This window comes from Aythya fuligula, chromosome Z (genome assembly GCF_009819795.1).
Source record: "Aythya fuligula isolate bAytFul2 chromosome Z, bAytFul2.pri, whole genome shotgun sequence".
Lineage (NCBI taxonomy): Eukaryota > Metazoa > Chordata > Aves > Anseriformes > Anatidae > Aythya > Aythya fuligula.
Genome location: NC_045593.1, coordinates 34086963 through 34107672, shown reverse-complemented (window position 1 = coordinate 34107672; position 20710 = coordinate 34086963). Strand labels below are relative to the sequence as shown.

At 37.1% G+C, this 20710-nt stretch overlaps 1 protein-coding gene across 16 annotated transcripts in view; it reads left to right on the top strand.

Annotated features, from left to right (window-relative positions):
- MPDZ (multiple PDZ domain crumbs cell polarity complex component) overlaps positions 1-20710 on the top strand; it is a 114599-nt gene that overhangs the window by 78551 nt on the left and 15338 nt on the right. For 6 of the 16 annotated variants that reach the window (XM_032206236.1, XM_032206235.1, XM_032206237.1 and 3 more), the window contains 15 exons: positions 965-1069; positions 1873-1968; positions 2446-2623; positions 4784-4894; positions 5420-5503; positions 8126-8227; positions 9403-9474; positions 12164-12326; positions 12948-13144; positions 15190-15281; positions 15546-15630; positions 16403-16483; positions 18236-18328; positions 18429-18503; positions 20082-20253. In XM_032206236.1, the coding sequence (XP_032062127.1) occupies positions 965-1069; positions 1873-1968; positions 2446-2623; positions 4784-4894; positions 5420-5503; positions 8126-8227; positions 9403-9474; positions 12164-12326; positions 12948-13144; positions 15190-15281; positions 15546-15630; positions 16403-16483; positions 18236-18328; positions 18429-18503; positions 20082-20253 (1706 nt within the window). The remainder of the gene's footprint in view (positions 1-964; positions 1070-1872; positions 1969-2445; positions 2624-4783; positions 4895-5419; positions 5504-8125; positions 8228-9402; positions 9475-12163; positions 12327-12947; positions 13145-15189; positions 15282-15545; positions 15631-16402; positions 16484-18235; positions 18329-18428; positions 18504-20081; positions 20254-20710) is intronic. The other 10 variants (XM_032206233.1, XM_032206231.1, XM_032206244.1 and 7 more) reach the window with 8 other exon arrangements.

Sequence of the window (20710 nt, the reverse complement as noted above, 5' to 3'; positions counted from 1 at the left end):
GAAATTTCTTTCAAAAGAACTGGAGAGTTTCTCCTGTTCAGCATCTAGGTGATGGATGATAGGACACACGTTTTTTGTGTTCTTTTTCTGACAGTCTTAATTGTTACCACATTTTGATAGCTAAGCTGCATGTGGGACAGTCAAAGGTTTTTGACTCAACAAAGCCTAAAGTAGGGCCATGTCTTTTATTTGTGTTTTTAGTTCATAGTGTCGTTTCTGGAAGTAGAAGGAGGTTTTTTAAGAAATACTTTTCATGCCTTAATGTTTTTCCTTTTCTTTGTTCCTCTCTCCCCAGTCTGTTGTGCCATTTCTGTTTCTGGCATTCACACATGATTGAGTTACACCAGGGCTTCAGGAGCATGTCATTTGGCTGGTGAAACACAACTGTCTGTCTGTCCCAAGCTGGCTGGAAGTGCATGGTGATGGGGAGGAAGGAACTGAGCAGAGGATTGCTCCCTGCAGCTTAACTGGTTTGCTATAACAAGTTTGTGAGTCCAAAGCCATGCAGTATTTTTAACGAAAAGCATGGAAACCTAAAACAGATACGAAACCTCTATAGAAAGCACAAAACCTGCAAACCAACTTCCAGAAGCATATTCAGCCAGCTTTTAGGATGGTAATGGTGCTTCACATTTTGCTGATCTTCCAGTGTTTGTCTTTGCACGGGGAATCTGTTTTGACTGAAGCAGGATTGTCTCTATTACACTCTAGTCACTCTTAAAGCACCATGTACTTAGAATATTGAGGCCAACTCTCAAAAAATCAAGTGCTGTTCAGCTGTCTAATTTGACCATAAATGCTTATTTGCTGTAAAGTCAAAAAGGTTGTATATAACTCCTTATTCCGAAGGCAGTGCCTGTTATGAAGTAGTCTTGAGTGACATCCTCATATCCATTCCTCACACCCATGAAGGGTATGTCCACCAGTGCTCATACTACTTTAATCATGTTCCATTTTATTACAGTATTACATATGTGCCAGCAGAAAATTTAGAAGAGTACAGAGCCAGTTTGGAACAACAGACAGAGGAAACTGTGCCCATTGAACTTTTTCCTTCCCATACAGTCAGGTGAGTCAAAAGACTTTTTATCCCATAGGACTCTTAGATTGAGCTTTTTGCATACACTTCGCATAGTTCAGGATGGCAATTTTTTTTTTTTTTTAGAAGAGCTGATAAATGGTTACTTTTCCTCAGGCTAGCCTCCATTAAGAAAAAAAAAAAAAGTCTATTTAAAATACAGTTTTTGCTTTGGTTAATAAATTTTTTCTGACATTTTTACTAGGCTATTTTATAGGTGTTTGTTCTCTCCACTGAGGAGATTGCATGCTGTCTCATCCAAAATTCCTCTTAAATACCATGCAATTTGATTTATGTATTGCCACAAATATTCTGTGCTTCAACCATGAGAATTTAGTATTGATAGTCTATCCTGAATGTATACTGCAAGGAATGAATTTTGCCATCTTTTTCCTTGCCTTCAAAAATTCATTACTTACAGGCCAAAATATTCAGCGTCTAACGATTTTTGTCTTCTTTAACTTAAAGTCCAACAACAATAACTGTCCTTGAATTTTTATGTTGTTATTTCTTCCATTTTGGAAACAATAAGCAATTATATTTGGTTGTAGTTCTGAAATACAGGTCTTTGTTCTGTAGCTGTCGGTTGTTGGCAATGTAAAATCAGAGACAAATGGATGGGGAATCCCTGAATGCAGTATGTGTTCTAACAGTTTTCTCATAAGGCAGATCTCTGTACTGATATGAATTCTGTGTACAAATACAATGCTGATCCTGTATGTGAAATTTTGCAGAGAAATACAGTGATTATATGGGATTTTTTTTTAAATGAATTGCATGCTCATGTTCATCAGCAGGGAAATCCCAGAGCTTCCAGAACGTGAAGAGGGGGAGGGAGAAGAAAGTGAACTTCAAAATGCAACTTTCAGTAACTGGAACCAGCCCAGAAAGTAAGTGCAGATCTTGTACACTATAAAATCTAAATCTAATCTGAAATTCAAAAAAATTGAAACCTGTTGCATATATTGTGCATTGCAAGAGTAATTCACTGTTGATTTTTACTGCTGGTGGGCTAAATCCCTGCAATCTAACACTTTCCTTGATTGCTTTGGTAATTTATTTATTTATCTATTTATTTATGTATTTTTGGTAAGCCCAGACAGGCTTACTGTCTGGGAGCCAATAAGAAAAGATGAAGAGAAGGATACAAAGTTTTAATTAGAAGCCAAAATAAAGTGAACAACAGCAGGCACAATTACAGACTTTCTGAGCAATCTAATAGATTCACTCACTGAAAGACAAAAATCTAGGCAAGGAGAAATTATTACTGAATGTTCTTAAACCATCTTGTAAATCCAGGAGTCTTCAGTTGGCACCGTCACAATCACAATAGATCATTTATTTTGCTCCTTGTTTTGTCACAACAGGGTTGAACTTTGGAGAGAGCCTAGCAAGTCACTGGGGATCAGCATTGTTGGAGGACGAGGGATGGGAAGCCGCCTGAGTAATGGGGAAGTGATGAGAGGGATCTTTATCAAACACATCCTGGAGGACAGCCCAGCTGGCAAAAATGGAACGCTGAAAACGGGAGATCGGATTGTGGAGGTACCAGCTGAGTGCCTTTTGGATCTAGTACCCCCAGCATCTCAGGAGTTGCTGAGATGGATGTTTGGTCTTGGGCAGACAGCTCTGCAATTGCTACAGCTGTCACCACGTGAGCCATAGTGTACTACTGTGTTACAAACACAGTAGTACCATCTACTGATGTCTGTGTGCAGTTTTAAGTTGATTTTACAACCTGAAGCATAGATATGGGAGAAGGGATCTACAAAAACAGTAGTTCTACCTGCCTCTCATAAAACCAGCATGTGTAGGAAAAAGCTTAAGTTTGGTGAAGCTAAAAAGTTTTACCTTTGCATACTGGATAGCAACAGAAATGGCCAGAGAACAGGACATCATGCAAATAAATGCTACGCTTATTTCCCTTTTAATTTGTACTCGGGCCACATCATTCTTGTGCACTTCAGGAATTAAGGAAGATACTATTTTTTTTCCTTATGACATATAGAAAGGTGGATTTGATACGGAGGTGTTGCAAGGAAGTTGAGAGCATTGCGTTCATACCTGAAGATAGTGTAACCGGTGGTGCTGCAGGGAAGAAATGATCTAGATTCATCATCTTCTGCTTATCCAATCCTGTGCTTATGCAGCAATTTCTGCATTCTAGTTCAAAGATGTTTAAGGGTGGATGGATGTACTGAAAGGGATGTCTTTCCTGTGATGGTTATCAATAAATAAGACATGACCCTGTTTCTGTTGTCATGCCATGTCACAGGAACTGTACTTCTTTTCATCCTGCTGAATGTTTTTATCTGATTGTCCATAAGTAAGAACGTAATGAGCAGAGTGATGGAGATGTTAATACTATCCCTGGGTCAGACTGCACATTCTTTACCTAGTGATACTAAAACTGGAGATAAGTGGCTGCTGCAAGATCTAAATATAGGACCTTGAAATAATACATTAATGCAGGCAGCACTTACTTGGACAAAATAGAAGATTTTTCCAATGGACGACAAATGGGGAGGTGAAATTTTGCTTGATGGCTACAAAGTTAATAATTATTCATTATTGCTGAATGCTTGGTTTTGTAAGAATGCAGTGATTGTCTCTGAGAATGGTGCTTGCAGAAGATAAAGTGGGTGATCAAAATTATGTAACTAAAGTCTTGTTAATATGACTAACTAACTGGATGGTTTCAGTTTCTCAAGTTGTGGCATATTTAGGGTTTTCTTGTCTTTTCTTTCTATCAGCGCATACAGTATTTCAGACATGGAAGGTTGCAGAGAAGCAGTGTTATTGTTCAGTCCCTTATAGGTTTAGAACCCTCTCACAACTGCTTTTTCTTTCTCTCTGTATTTTACATTTGATAGTTAAGTTTAAGATTATGTTAGACAGTTAAAGAGGTAGGGGTAATCCTCATTTTATAACTCTGTGTGCAAGAATTACCACTAACAAATAACCTTTCTGTGTTAGCTTCTAGCTTTTATTGTGGTCATTGTGAGAATGCTTCACTGATGCTAATTTCACCATAACATGGTTTTTACCTGGATAACAAGACACTGATATATATGAAAGCATGATAAGGAGCAACCAAGCAAAAATTTGTCCTTAGCCATCCTTTGTAAATGTTTTATTTTAGAAGAGAGAAAGCTCATGGATTCTGACCTGAAAATTTATCTTCTGGGGATTGCATCTAATAGCTGAATCTGGCTTTACATTATTGGTATTTTTAGTAATAAAAAAAAAAAAAAAAAAGAAAAGAAAGAAAGAAAAAAAGTACAGACATCATAACTCATAATGAAAGAGCGCTTAACCAGTTTCAGTTTGGAAATTTAAGATCTTGGGGAGGTAGGTTAGTCTGAGATAGGTTTTATAGGCAGCAGTATTTGGCAAATGCTGCAACTTGTTCATATTATCATGTCTCTTGTATTACATTGCCTGTGGGGAAAAAATATGGCACCTGAACCAGGAATGTTGAAAACTCTGTATTTAAAATCATGGACATTTATTTCATGTCCTTTCAGTGTTCTTTGAAGTCTCAAACCTGTGTGTGAGGGACATAAACAAGGCCAAGTCATTGGAAGCTTTTCCACCAACAGGTTTGGGCTTAGGTTTTATACGAGGTTTCCTGTCCAAAACCCAAAGCTGATTCATGATTCTTGTAGCTTCTTGTAATGTTAAGATGAGGCCTTCCAATTACAGGTGGATGGAATTGATCTCAGAGATGCCAGCCATGAACAAGCTGTGGAAGCCATACGGAAGGCAGGCAATCCTGTAGTCTTTATGGTACAGAGCATTATAAGCAGACCAAGGGTAAGCATAAAAAATATGAAAAGAGACATATTGTGTAGTAATAGATGAATGGAATGTTCAACGTGGTGGTGTTTGGGAATGGGATATTTAAGCCTGAAAGTTCCATCTCAGCTATTTCAGGAACAAAGATTTGATTTAAGTATTATTTCCGTTTAGAATGAAATCGATTTGGATTTGGATTTACCCTCCAGCACGCCGTTCTCAAACTATTTTGAAAAGACTCAAGAATGATAATTTGTTGGGGGGCAGAGTAGGAGTCTAATTAAAATCAACTCTTAGAGATTGACAGCATGTCTGAGGAGCGCATGCAGAAATACAACACCTGTTAAAATGTTCATTGGACATTAATGAAAGGACCTAGAAGTACGCGGAAGTTTTCTGTCACTAAGCTGCATGGACGTTGCAGACAAAAGCTGATGAGCTTTAATATAGTTGCTTGCATTCACTAGAAACTAAACTTCCTCATTGTAGTCTGTGTACACTGCATGTTTATTTACTAGTTGTCTCATAACTCTTGTTCCCTAGCCAGAGTCTCTTTATAGCCCTTCATCAGCTTCTGCTCCCTGTGGGCAGAAAACTACTAACCCATTTTATCATCAGTCATCAAAGGTAAAGTTGCATGAAAAAGCTCTGTTGAATGTTGGTTATTGATACTCAAGTTACTAAAGTAATGCTTTTGCATTTGCTGTGATGTGAACAATATTGCCTCTGCTGAATGTTCAGAACACTGTTTGGGATGGATGTTACACCATTACTTTATCACAACTTTTCGTATTTAGAGAATGCTCCTCTTTTAATTGCAGTTCTTTGTTCTCTTTCTTTCCTATTATTAAGTTTGTGCATTATTTTTGAATGTTTATTAACAAACTTCTGTTTATTTGTGAGCAGAAACATTGCATATGCTCTTGCTGTACACATGCTTTTCATTGTGATCTTTGTAAATGGCATTATATTTATTGTCTTCAATATTTGAAACTTGCATCTGTACTTCATAGTAAGATCTTATAAGGGAATTTCCTGTCTTCATGCATGTGCAGTCACCCAAATAGTTAACTGCCTGCACACAATAGCTGTACTTAATATGGTTCTGCATGGCAGTCATTTTCAAGTGATGTGGCTAATGAGTCCGTTTCTTTCCCCATTTTTTTTTTACTTCATTTGGGCTGCTGTAGTAGTTAAAGAGTTCCTAAGTGTATTCCAGAATAGCCCAAATAATGCAGAGAAGTTGTGAGAAACTAGTTCAATAATTTTCCTAGTAAACAGTTACCTATCAAATCTGTGTTTCATACTTGCTCTATTCTGTGTACCTCTGAGTACATGTAAGAATTACTCTGTCACCATGTTATGGCCCCAGACAATCTATGTTACAGCATTATGCTTTACAAGATGCTAGGTTGCTTCCCAATACCTCCGTATCCTGGACACATTAATAAATTGCTGAACACAAGTTATACAATAATAATAAAAAAAAAAGTAAAATTATTCTGTTACTTTTTATTTTATTTTGCAAAAAGAAGTGAAAGGAAAAGTACCGTTTATTTTAGCACTTGTTTTGCTTGCTGTAGACTGTAGAAGAAGACATGCTTTATGCACATTGTTTAAAACATACCTGTTCAGACAAAAATAAGTGCCCCATATTCTGTCCTGGTAAGCAGACCAAAATAATGTGATGCAGTTGCATGGATTATAATTTGAACTGGCAGTTATATTTTAGGTGTTATGCTATCAATACAGATGGTAAAAGGCAAGATTTTGAATTACTGTGGCTGATCCCGTGTTTCCTCTTTTACTAGGACTTCACTGCTTGTATATAAAATGTTTGTGATGCTTATTTTAGGTGCATAAAGTTAATCAAAATACAGTTTATAACTTTATGCAGTGGCTTAATGTACTGTTAGTGTAATAGGATCATTACAACGGTAAATTACATTTCCCAACCTTCTCTTTACAAAATGTGACATCAAATGTGAATTACGTATGTAAACGGAAAATCTTGTACTGTAGGGAAACTGCCTGTTGATAATGAGTGGCTTGTCAATGAAGAAATCTTGTTAATACAGAACTCTACCTCCTCAGTTCTGAAGACACTGTAGAACCAAAATGTGTTGTCTTACTAAATTGCATTGCATTTTGCTTTGCAAAATATTTGAGAATAAATCTGTAGGAATGCATTTTACATTTCCAGGAATGTTTAAAAGAAAAAAGCAGTTTAAGAAAGTTTTTAAACTGCAACATATATCTGGACTAAATTACCATGATGTAAATGTACTAGTTGATGCTGCAAGCCTTTCACATTCCTTTCCATTTAGGATGCTTCTTATTTTCCAGTAGCATGAAGCGTACAGACATCAAACATTTAGGCCATAGCTACATAGATACAAGTAATGTAGAAATTATTTTTAAGTATATATTTGACAATGTTTCCAACATACTATGTAATGTCAGAGTTGTTCCCTCTTTATTAAAAAGTTTCTGATCTGAAAACAGAGTACAATACAAAAACTACGTAAGGAATATAAATGACCAAAATACACCCTTTGATTTCATCTAAATATGAAAACTTTTTGCATTAAATAATGAGAGGAACTACCTCACATTGTTTAACGAGAAGACCAAAGAATTTCATTTTATTAAATTCAAGAAATCACACATTTTTGCAAAAGTGAGCTGTATTATTAACTCTGTTTAGAGATGTCTAAAATTATTCAACCTTCTATTTTGAAAAGGACACTGAACGTGTTACCACAAGACATAAATCAGATGATGAGAACTCATCTGTGGTTTTCAAAATAAAACTAAACCTAAATTTGTACTGCATTATGACTAAGAATTGCATTCATTCTGATCTAGAAATGCACAATTCTATTTTAGTTAGCTAATTGGTAGGAGTGTCCCATACACTGAGATACTTGTGCAAAATTGTACATATATCACAGTAAGTAAATTTTATGTTGATCATAATGCTGAATAATGCACTTAAGCATTTTGTGGGCTAGAACAGATAGATCCATGCTTTTCATCTACTTTCTGCTAAATGTAGCTGATATATTTGGGTGTACACCCTAGAAGTACAGAGCAAATACTATCTTTAACTGACTGCACCAAAATATATGAAATGGAGATCTTGTGCTTGGCTAGCACAAACTAGTAAATTAACACATTTTGTTTCATGAGTCACAGAGCTTTCATTTAAAAAAATTTTGCTCAGTTTCTGTTATGTTTTCCTTTTAGAACCCTTCCCTGCCTTTCCCGCAGAACAATCTTTTCAGTAGGCCAGCTGTCTTCAGCAGCACTAACCCATTTGCTGATTCTTCTCAGTTCAACACTAACAAGGTTGGATGATGACTCATTGTCTGGTTTTAACTCACCAAACATTATATGTGTGCTTCTTTGCTATTAGTGTCTCTGTTTTTAAGTTCTACTGTAAGAAATTTGGGTAAAATACTGTGCTAACAAGGATTGGAATTCGGTGTAGTGAATTAAGAAGGCAAAGACACACATGCGTGCACGTAGAAAAAAAGTTTTAAAGAAGTTACGAAATGTCAGCTCTGTTAATCCTAAACGCTGAAGCTGAATTAATGAGAGCTGCCAAAGAAGTGGATTATCAATTACAAAATCAGTCCATGTGGTATCTATTAAATTATCCACCTGGGTATAAATCTCTCATCAGTTTGAGGTGTTTTGCTTCTATTTGCTTTGTTTTCTTTTTATGTGGTTCAAACTTTACAGTTTTGATATCACTTTTTTTGCCCCCTCCGTGAAAAACCAACAAACATTGACTGCTTTTGCTTTATGATGCTGTAAATGTGCTTCTTGAAAATTCTTTTAATGCACCATCAACATAATACTTGCATCTTTGGAAATCTGAAAAAAAAGTTAGATTCTGTTTTTTTGTGATTAGTGCTTACTGCATGTTACTTATATTGGGGACAGAATTAACCTCTAACGATAATAAATAAAGGCTTAATTCTTTTGTGCATGCATTTCTGATTTAATAGAAGTTCTCTCCGGCTATACACTTTGGGAGTGATTGTAACCTCTCTCTTTTCCATGTTGTAGTCTGTCAGATATCTCAAATGTACACTGAACTTTTACAATATTTGGTATATAATTGCATGTATGTTTTTGAAATCTCTCTTTGTTACAGTTACAAAGAAAGGGAGTAGTAACATAACATAAGCAATGGCTTGTATTTTCTATATTTTCAAAATTATTTGCAAAAAAATTGCACATATTTTTAGAGGAAAAAAAAAAAGATTTTGCAGTTTCTACATTGAGATAATGGTCTTTGCCATGTCTGTTAGCTTCCTTAGTAGTGAAATAAGGTTCATGTACAGTAAGAAACCTTGCTGCATCAGGGTCCTTAACCCCCCACATAATTTTGTCCATTTTTAAATGGACTTAATAAATCTACTGCAGTTAATAAAATGAAATTGAGTTGTCATTAATAATGCTGCGTATTGCCAAAGGTACTGTAACATACGGATTGCTGTTTTCTGTTGCTGTAGGAGATATCGAATCCAATTAGGGTTACCTTCCGTTGTTCCCCAACTAACCCTTTTGCTCCCACACCATTCAAGGTTTGTTTTGATTCTAGTGAGCGGGTCATACTGTATGTGTTCTGTGTGTTTGTACATGGCCTGTGATACCTCCTGAAGTACTGCTTCTTCTTTATCTGTGCCTCCTATGTTGAAAGTGATAGTGTGATACTTGCTCCAAGTTTGCTGCCACTTTTAATATTTGCTTGGCTGTGATCACTGACCCTGATAGCAAAATGGGTTCATGCACTGTATGATGCTTTGTGTCTTAAATAACGTAATATGAAATACTGTGCCATGGCATACTGCAAGTATTTCATGAGTTAAAGCATTTTAGGTTTGTTTTTTTGTGTGTGTATGGCCTGATTCAGGGAGCAAAAGTCTTATGTGTGCATAAACTGAGGGGCCAGCTCCTGTTGATAGACATGCACATGTGACAGGCTGAGTCCTGAAGGCAGAACCTGGTCCCCAGCGTCTGAATTGCATAGGAACACCCTCCTCACCCTCTTCACAAGGGAGCTTTGCTTTTACTTTCATTTCAGCATTTTCCTAAAAATCAGACATACTCAGATGTATGTATACATTCATATAGATACAGAAACAAGTACTTTTTCTGTCAGTCAGATCACAGTGGCTGCAGCTGCAGTTCCTAAGTACTCATCAGGATACAGCCATATGTCCACACATATATCTTCTTCCAGAAGACCTTGACAGCAGTGGGTTTTTTGTTTTGTTTTGTTTGTTGGTTGGTTGGTTGGTTAGTTGGTTTGGTTTTGTCATATTTTGTCATTTCTTTATTTCTGCAAAGTTCTTGGAAGCACTGTCATTTACCGAGAACATTAGTAAATTTATATGCTGATTTTTATTTCAAACACAGAGACTACAGTAAGATCTAGCAATCTGGTCTGCTCACACACTGTTTCCTCGTTTTTTCTGTATGTAGCTTTCTAGTTAAACCTCTAGAAAGCACTCTGAAAAATCATAGTGCTTCTAGAACTACTTTCCCTTTTATCCATGCTCAATGCAGAGGTCTGCCACCAAGTTTTCTCCATGTTGAATACATGAACTTTTTATTATGAAAAAATAACTGCTCTGCTATTAACTGGTGTTTCCACCCTTCTCAGATTCTGATGGATAAAATTTCTTTGCTGTAATTTTGTTGCTTCAATTGAGGTTTTTGTTTTAGAGTATAATTTGCATGAACTGTAAGTTGTTCAGTGACATAACATATGCATTGCCTTAGATTTCAAGCACAGACCGGCGTAGCTGATACAATGATACAAAAAAAACCCACATGGCATTTATCAGAACTTTTAATGTAAATCATTGGCTTGTGTGCCATATTAATACTTTCCAGGCATTTGACATTTAAAGACTTCTTCATCAAGCTCCGAGCAAACTTTATGAATGAAAGGAGAATATTTTTTTTTCAAGCAGAAGCAGCATGAGGGAACCAAAATATGGCATTTTCATTTTTGTTAGATCTTTGTAGTAAAAAGAGAATGAAAAGAACTAATTTTTCCTGTGAAATTGGAACTTCCTTAAATCTCAGTGCCACAAAGTTGTTAACTTTGTAGTTTTTTTCAACATCTTCAGTTGAAAGAGGATTGAAGTCTTCCAAGGTGTATACTGTTATTCTGTGTGCTGTTGCATCTGATAAGGAAAGCATCTCAGTGTTTTTGGCTCCCAGAGACAACATCTGAGACGTTGTATTCAAATTTTTTGTAGGAGAGGTGATTTAATATTTCAGGTGAAAACTGAAATGATAAGAACAGGGCTATGAAGCTAGTGCAACACTTGGAATGCCTTAGTTCTTGAAAAAAATTCTTGTTTATCACCAAACAATTTGCTAAATAACAAAATCTTTAGGGCGTAGATAAGCTTCAGAATGATGATATTCAGGCATGAATTCCTTGCCTGTGTGTTTGCCTGAGCAGGTGAAATGGTATGAATTAAAACGCCTAGCCAAATCCGTGACCAGAGTCCATGTTCCCGTATTCATTTGGTAGGAATGGAGGATTGCTAGATTAGATTATGGCATTTGAACATTATGTTGCAGTAGTTTATACTTTTAATTTTTTGTGAACATGAATCTATGACATACATCAAGGCCAAAAGTATCTTTCTTCTTTGTGGTTTAATTTCTATCTTACTTTATGTGATCTCCGTCATGTAACTTACAGGAAATCAGTAAATAGAACTGAGAAAGTCCAGTTACTGTGGATTTTTTTCAGTTATCTGTTTAATTTTGTTTTTAAATCGTCCTTTCCATTGAAAACACTAAGTTCTCTGTTTCAGCTCCCTTTTCTCCTATTTGGCTTCCCAAGCATATCAGAAGAAAAAATACACGTGGCAGCTTTTAAAAATAAAATACAATAGAATTCTTTTACAAATACAGCATATTGTAAAAAATAAGTTGAGTCTTCACAAGAGACTTTTTTCTGACATGTGAAGTGGCACATAAAACTTTACTGAATTGGGCTTTTCTTGTCGGTTCTGTATGCTTCTCAACACATTTTGGAGTGAAGTTCTCTCTTACCTCGCATAGCGTTTGTTTCCATCTTTGATCTCTTGCAGCTTTTCTGTGCCGTGTTACTCATTTAGAATTCCAGCTGCTTGGTATTTAAACTTCAAAGCTATAGTCATTGACATTTTGACATTTTTGTATACTAGGTTGCCTTACGCAGAGTCTGCATTTGCTTAGCCACTGTATTTTTCTTATTCTCCACAGGCATTCAGTCAGTCAGATTCAGAGCCAGAAAAGACTTCATTTTGTAACTTGCCTCTGCCCCCTCCTCCAGCATTTTCAGGAATGAGCGGTGATGTTACACAGTCATCTTCCAGCAAAGTCCAAGAAGATATGGAAAAAGAGGATGAGTTCGGTTACAGCTGGAGTAAGTTTATCCTTGATGATCATTTTTTCAAATATTCATTGTTGAAATAACATTGTAGCAGAAGACACAGGATGTCCAGTTTGAACTACTTTGTTCTTGTGTGTTTTGTGGTTTGGGTGTTAAGCTTTGTTGTCAGCTTTCAGTTGTGGTTGATTAGAGGAACAAAGTAAAATACAAAAGTAATTTGTTCTTCTAAATTGCATTTCGATCTCTGTGTTCCTCCATTGTCTAGACTATTTCTCATTCAGGACTATTTGCAGAATTTCAGTGTAATCTAGGGAACTGATGGCAGTGATATATAATCTCATAATTCCTGTTCCTTGAAGTGTTTTTGGAGTAAAGAGAGTTAAAATTATTGCTTTTATACATTAAAAGTCTTTTTTTTTTTTTTTTTTTTTTTTAAGAAAAGATTTATTGTTTTCCAAAGTTGGAAAGAAAACATAGAACTAGAAATCACCTAAGACTTAGCTGAAATGAAAGTGTGGTGTATAGTTAAAAATTTCTCATCTAGTTTGGAATTGTGCTATCAGATACTGTTGGACATTGCTCATGACTGTCTGGGTGGTTTGTGAGACTTTCTAATATAAATCCAACCTCTGCTGCCCACACCTTTACATTTAGAAAAGATCATGCAGCGCTATGGAAATCTACCAGGGGAGCTACACATGATTGAGCTGGAAAAAGGAAGGACAGGTCTGGGACTTAGTCTTGCTGGTAACAAAGACCGATCCAGGATGAGTGTCTTTATAGTGGGAATTGATCCAAATGGAGCAGCTGGCAAAGATGGCAGGTTACAGATTGCAGATGAGTTGCTAGAGGTGAGTTCTTGCAATTTATACTGACAACAAAACATACTGACTTAAAATATATACAAAAATAAGATTCTTGCTGCAAAATAGGTGTTTTTCAGTAGATCTTGAAATTCCCAAGGTACCCACATTGACAACACTGGCTACCAAATATATATGCTGGTGTATGGGAAATAGTTGCAGCTGGGATGTTTTTTCTTCTTCCTGGTTACAGTAGTATGAAGTAAAAGTGCATGTGCTTGCGTGTTTGAAGTGGATAAAAATGATGAGATCCAGCAGTTTCTGTGTCATGGAGATGTATGGAAGAGCAATGCATTGTGGACCATGAAAACACTGAAGTCCTGTACTCCATCCATCTGTGGAGTGCTTCAGACTTTCTAATTACTTCTTTGTCTAGTGGAAGTGTGGTAATATAAGAATGCTGTTAACGTTGTGTTACATATGAAATGGAAATTAAATAGGGGAAATAGGAGCAGATCCATTTGTATCAAGGACTGTCATCTCATGACAAATTTGAGCTGTTCTCTAGTGGCTTTTCGAAGGAACACAACCACTGACTATGCAACTAACATTCTCAATATGTTTAAGAGCATAATGTTTATTTTTATATTGCTACAGTTCAACTGATGTTCTTGCAGATGTATTCTGTTACAGCATTCACTAGTCCAGCAGCAGTAGTTATGGTAATTAACATTGCCATCACAGAACTGCTTTTCTGTAACCTCAGAACTGTATGTTGAGGTCTAATAATGCACTGTAGTTGAAAAGGAATGGTGGGACTGAATAAAGCATGAGGGTGATACTGAACTCCTACAGCCTGTCAGCGGTTTTGCGTTACTGTTTTTTGAGGTACCTAGCCTCATGCCTGCTATCTGCAGAGTCCAATGTTATATGCTAGGTGGTTCTCTTGATTCAGTTAAAGCTTTAAAGTTCAAAAACCTTACTATTGCAGATGCTGAATATCCTTAGAACACATTGAAACACATCTATCTGAGCCAGTTCTCATATAAACTTACTGTGAACCTGAAACCTAATGCTAAGAGATCCTCTTAGGATCTTCTGAAAGGGGCATCTAAGCTTGCTCCTCAGGTTCCAGAGTTGCTGCTCATCAGCTGTGGTGGATCATGTCTCATCCCCCAGCTGACAGATTGACTATGTTTCTTCATAAGTGCAGGGTAAACACTGGAAGCACTACTGTGTCTGGATTGTCATTTCAAGTGTAAATGGTAGGGCTCAGTAATCTTGTGACAGTGCCTAGTAGGTACAGCTTTCATGGGAGCTGAGGGTTTGCTGTTAAACTCAACACTCAGTTCAGTGTCTTGCTTCTGTTGCTTCCTGTTTGCTGCGTCTCTGCTTCTGTTTGTACTACCTTGGTGTATGTTGTACTATTTACCCTTTGTGTGGGTCCAAGCAGTCCTTTTCAAATAATTTCCCCATTCTTAAAATGGACTTATCCACTGTGGCTTTCCATTTGCAGGAACAAACATAATAAAATGTAAGCCAGTTATGGCTTTGCATATTCTGCAAGTTCACACTGATATCTCCAGCCATATCTGAATCATGTGAGTTTCAGGGGCTTTCAGTGAGTCTGCTCAGCTAAATGAAGACAATGATTCTAAGGTCAAATCTTCAGATTGTAAATGCAGCAACATTCAGACTCCTTTGCATAAAGTGCATTGCTCACAGTTGTGATTTAATAAAGAGTAGTAATCTTATTGCTGAATGTATGTATTTATTTGTTTTGGTTAGAATTTTACATGGCCCTGCTTTGTTGCTCCATCAGGCACAAAAAGGAAATAGACGATGTGCTAAGTCAATACTGTACAACCCAGAGAATGACATTTTTAGCTATGTGACAGTGTTAGACTGAAACTAAACTATAAGGATTTTTTTTACTAAAGAAAGTAAGTAAAAGCTGGACACACCATATTCCTTAATTTTAATACATTTCCTGTTTTAGCCACTGATGTGGGATAGTGGATTTTTTAAGCCTGATCAAAAGATTAAGGGAACTGGAATATTTGCAGAAATAATTTCTACTTTCTTTTACATAGATAAATGGGCAAATGCTCTATGGAAGGACTCACCAGAATGCTTCATCAATAATCAAATGTGCACCATCTAAAGTAAAAATAATCTTTATCAGGTAAGTTGTCTTTAAAAGTTTTATTAAAAAAACATGTTTAATATGCTCAAGTTCTTGCACAGGGATTGTTTCTGTTTTTTAATTTTGGTGAGATAGGTATGCTTTTGTACCCAGTTCTTTGTAGATTTTTAATACGTTTTGAGTTTTCTGTTTTCATATTTGTGTTGGTACTGCCACAAATAAAGCAGAAAAAAGAGCTAGACTTGAACATGTCTAAGAAACATGGCATTGCTTTACCGTATGCTGTACCTGAATCTATTTTAGAAATAAAGATGCAGTAAATCAGATGGCCGTTTGCCCTACAAAGTCAATAGAGGCTTGTACTTCAGGGACTCTTCAAAACCAAGAGGTAAAGTAAATATTTGTTTCTTCGTTTGACTGAGATACTGACACTGTTCTAGATACAGGGGTACTCTGTCTACTTAGCAAATACTACAAAAAAAGAAGAAATCCAATGGAAAAACAAAGAGATTTTAGTGCAGCTGCTACATTTGCTGAATGTATGTATTTATTTGTTTTGGTTAGAATTTTACATGGCACTGCTTTGTTGCTCCATCAGTCACAAAAAGGAAATAGACAATGTGCTAAGTCAATACTGTACAACCCAGAGAATGACGTTTTTAGCTATGTGACAGTGTTAGACTGAAACTAAACTATAAGGATTTTTTTTTTACTAAAGAAAACTCCCTTGTTGCGCCAGGGGAGTTTTAGATTGGATGTTAGGAAGAACTTCTTTACCGAAAGGGTTGTTAGACATTGGAACAGGCTGCCCCAGGGATGGTGACTCCACCACTTCCCTGAAGTCTTTAAAAGACGTTTAGATGTAGAGCTTAGGGATATGGTTTAGTGGGGACTGTTAGCGTTAGGTCAGAGACTGGACTAGGTGATCTTGAGGTCTCTTCCAACCTAGAAATTCTGTGATTCTGTGACTTACTGTTCCTATTTCTTTTTTACTTTATGTTCACCTATCTGAGAAGTAAATCTAATATTGCCATGAATAGGGTTATAGCAGTTTAAATGGATCCATAAAATGACCAGTCCCGCTTTAAATGTATGCATGCTAGTTCATTTTGATGAAAAATGCTGAAAATAGCTGCTCACAGTTGTGTTTTCATTATCAGATTGATCCCAGTGCTGGAAACTCCAGTGTTAGTTCTGACTTCAGTTCGTATAAAAATATTCAGTATGTGGAACTCCCTAAGGTATGTGCTGAAAATTAAATTTACACCAGCCACATTTGTGTTCACCAGCTTGATTTTTTTGTAACGGAGTCCCACTTAATGGGAAACAAACTTTGTCCCTTGCTTACTAGAAATAAAAATAGAGATTTCTAGGGGTCTTTTGTTCTTTGTTTTTGTGAGTGAACCAAAAACTTTGCTGATGTAATGACTGCCTTTTAAACTTCACATAAATTCTCTACGTGATCTGTATCTCTGAAATAAGTCATCTCTTGACCTAATGACAAAATTTTCAGTAACTAGTTGCTATAGTTGAACAGAGAGTTTGTTTGTTTGCTGCCTAAGGTAAAACATTGCCTGCATTGTTCCAAGTAAATTAATTAGCATTAGAGTATAAGCAGCAAATCCCCTGAAAATAATATATATATTTTTCTGAAACTGTGCAGCTGAGAAAAAACGGCCAAGTGTTACATAACTGTGAAGCTGCCACATGAGGGTAGAAAAAATAAGCTCTTGCTTATTGGCATGGGGAAGAAGAGTCGCATTCAGTGGACATGAGACTAGACTTCACAAAGGTTCACAAGTTTGTCTCCTTGGAAGGCACCTAGCCTTCCCTTGTCAACCAGCACAGTATCTTAGAAATGATGGTATCCAGATGATTTAATTCTAGCTAAAAACACTGGGGAAATTTCACTCTGTCCCAAACATTTGCTAATTTCAAGGGATGAGCATGCATTTTTCCATCCTCTGTATTTTCCATTGCTGTACGTATTTCTTCTGTGGTTTCAAATAGAGAATTTAAGCTATATCATGAAGTTTTATTTACCTTAGTCTATAGTTTCCAAATGTTCTGAGTTCCTGCTAGGAAAACTAACCATATTCTTGGCTGTATTAGACGAAATACCACTAGCATGTCAAGATGGGTGATTCTTCACCTCTATTCAGCATTGGTGAGGCTGTACCAGCAGCACTGTGTCCAGTTCTTGGTCCCCCAGTGCAAGAGACCTGGACATACTGGAAGGAGTCCAACAGAGGGCCACCAAGATTATCAAAGGACTGGAGCACATCTCCTATGAGGAGAGGCTAAAAGAGTTAGGACTGTCCAGCCTGCAGAAGAGAAGGCTTGAAGGGAGGATCTTACTGATTTGTACTAATGCCTGAAGTGAGAGTGCAAAGAGGACAGACCGATGGTATTTTCAGTGGTGCACAGTGCCAAGAGTAGAGGCACTGGGCACAAACTGGAACACAAGAGATTCAGTCTAAATGTCAGGATACAATTCTCTACTGTACTGGTGATGGAGCACTGGTACAGGTTTCCCAGCAAGGTTGTAGAGTCTCCTTTCTTGAAGATCTTCAAAAGCTGCTTGGACGTGGTTGTGGCAACCTGCTTTAGGTGTCCCTACTTAAGCACAGAGGTTTGGACCAGATGACCTCTAGAGGTCCCTTCCAACCTTAGCCATTCTGTGATTTACTGTAATTCTTATGTCTGTTTATGAATTTAACAACTGAATCACAGTTGACCTACAAAGTTTCAAGAAGAATAAGTTTGAATTTAGATTTGCTTCAGATTTGTCTTGCTAACTATCTTGGTAGTCAATGCACTATTTGTAGGTTGGAAAAATCTGCTATTTCAGAAATAATTAGTTTAAAAGGAAAACATTGATGCATTGTGAAAACTTTTGTTATGTCTGCAAGCTTCACTAGTTATTTCTGAATGTATTCTAGCGTTTTGGTAAATGCAGTACCTAACCATTTGCATATTTCTATTTATCCCAGGATCAAGGAGGTTTGGGAATTGCCATTAGTGAAGAAGACACAATTAATGGAGTAGTTATTAAGAGCTTAACAGATCATGGTGCAGCAGCAAAGGTGTGAGAACATTTTAAATCCATATAGGGAATGAAAAATGTTTTTTGGAGTAGCATCTGTAGTACTCATAGTTTGTTTTTTTTTTCTATTTTGTTTCCAGGATGGAAGAATCAAAGTTGGGGACCAGATCCTGGCAGTGGATGATGAAATTGTTGTGGGCTATCCAGTAGAAAAGGTGCTTCTGAAGTGTAAAGAATAGCATAGAAATCACACCACTAAATATAGGAGATGAATATGTCTAGAACCACTAAGGTTTTTGTGACTGTACTCTGATTTCGTTTTCAAAGCTGTCTAATGAACCAAATATCTAGAGGCTTTGTCTGGATAAGGAAACTACTGTAGAATAAGATAAATCCTGCATTTAGAGCTCAGTTGCTATTTTGTATTAATGCACTACATAAATAGTCTTTCTGTGCATTTCTCTGCATGTGGCTGTTTTTTCCCTGTGGTTCAGATCTGATGAATCAGAGGCACTTAGATGTGGGATAAAAGGCATGAACTATTTCTGAATAATGTATTTTCATATGTATGTACTGGGTCTGGCTGGAATGTTAACTTTCCCGGCAGCAGCCCATACAGTGCCGTACTCTGTACTTGTAGCTGGAACAGCAGTGTTATCACACCAGTGTTGTGTCTACTGCTGAGCAGCAGTGGCACAGCGTTGGGCCTTTCTCTAACCCTCCTAGGGGGTGGGCAAAAAAAGTGAGGAGAGAAACATCACTAGGGCAGCTGACCTAAACCAATCAAAGGGATATTCCATACCATGTGGTGTCACACTCAGCAATAAAAGGTGGAAACAGGAAGAAGAGGGGAGGGGTGGGCTCTCGTTGGGAAGACGTCGGTCCTCCTCTCGAACACCGGCTGCGTGCGTTGAGGCCTTGCTTCAAGGACGTGGTCAATCATCGCTCATTTGTGGGAAGTAGAGAGTAATTTCTTTCCTCTGCACTTCCATATAGCTTTCATTTATTTTGTTTGTTTGTTTTCCTCCCTTTTTCCCCTTTCCCTTTTATTTTCCCCTTAGTTAAATTGTTTAGTTCATGGTAGTCTTTATTTAATTATTATAATTATTTCCCTTTAATTAAATTATCCTTATCTCAACCCGTGAGTTGTTCTTTGCTTTACTTCTCCCCCTCCTTATCTAAAGGAGGGGGAGTGAGAGAGCGGTTGTGGGGTTTAGCTGCCCAGCACGGTAAAACCACCACAATGTAACACTTTAAAATGAGAAACAGTAAAATTTAAATGTCTGTATTATGCATGTTAAATTGCATCAGTGGTAAATTAGGTCATTTACTGTGCTTATACATGGGGAGGGTCTGTAACAATCAATGTGTTATATTCCAAGCCTGATACTTCAACCCTTTGGAGAACGCTATTTCCCTTTCTAAATAACAACTTGACAGAGTTTCAGGGAAGCTAATTGAATAACTTCAGCCAGATCTGTCCCACAGTTAACTCTGACACTGTTTATTATCAAAGCATAAATGTTTGGCCTTTTTCATTGTGAAGAAAACCTGCAGGATGGTGACTTCTAGCTCCAGTTTGTAGAACCGTTATTTTTCTGTATTTTTGTTTTATAAGTGATACTCCAGCTATATTCTGTATATACGTGTATATATTCTGTATATGCATGCATATATATATGTATATGTATGTGTATATACACATACATATACATACATATGCACATACATATACACAAATATATACATATATTTATATATATTCTTCATCAGATTTTCTCTTAATCTTTCAGTTTATCAGTCTTCTGAAGACGTCCAAAACCATGGTGAGGCTTACAATCAACTCAGCAGAGGCAGGTAGCCTGACTACAGCATCAGTCAGCACTACCCCAGCAGAGAGGAGGAATATCCAACCACCAGCAACTGTCCCCCCTTCCAGCTCACCCGAACCAGAAGCGGTCAAAAGTAAGGTTCTCCTTGTTTGTCTAGCTTCACTAGAGCTATGAGATAAAAATATAGACCTAGCCTGTAAACAAATTATCTCTTTTTGTATACACTCAACTGTTTCCTGAACTTCAGTTTCTAGTACTTCCAGATTACAGATCCATCTAAATAAAGCAGTAAGGCTCCAAACTGAAGACCTAACTCTTGCTTTCCCACTGGCCAGTAGTAGAGTTGGAAGGGTGGAGGGATTTCCTCTTGCGTCCCAAAGGTGTGTAGCAAGTGCTTGTATCATGGATGTCTAGAAGTGGGAGCCATTTCCTTTAAAGCAGCGAGAAAACTCACCTCATATTTGCTAGAGCAGAAGAATGAATGAGGCGGTCTCACTGTTCAGAACTAGCTGAATTTCAGTCTCCCCCTTTCAATGGAGACTTGAGATGCAAGTGATTGATGATAGTTATTGGTTAAGCAACACACCACC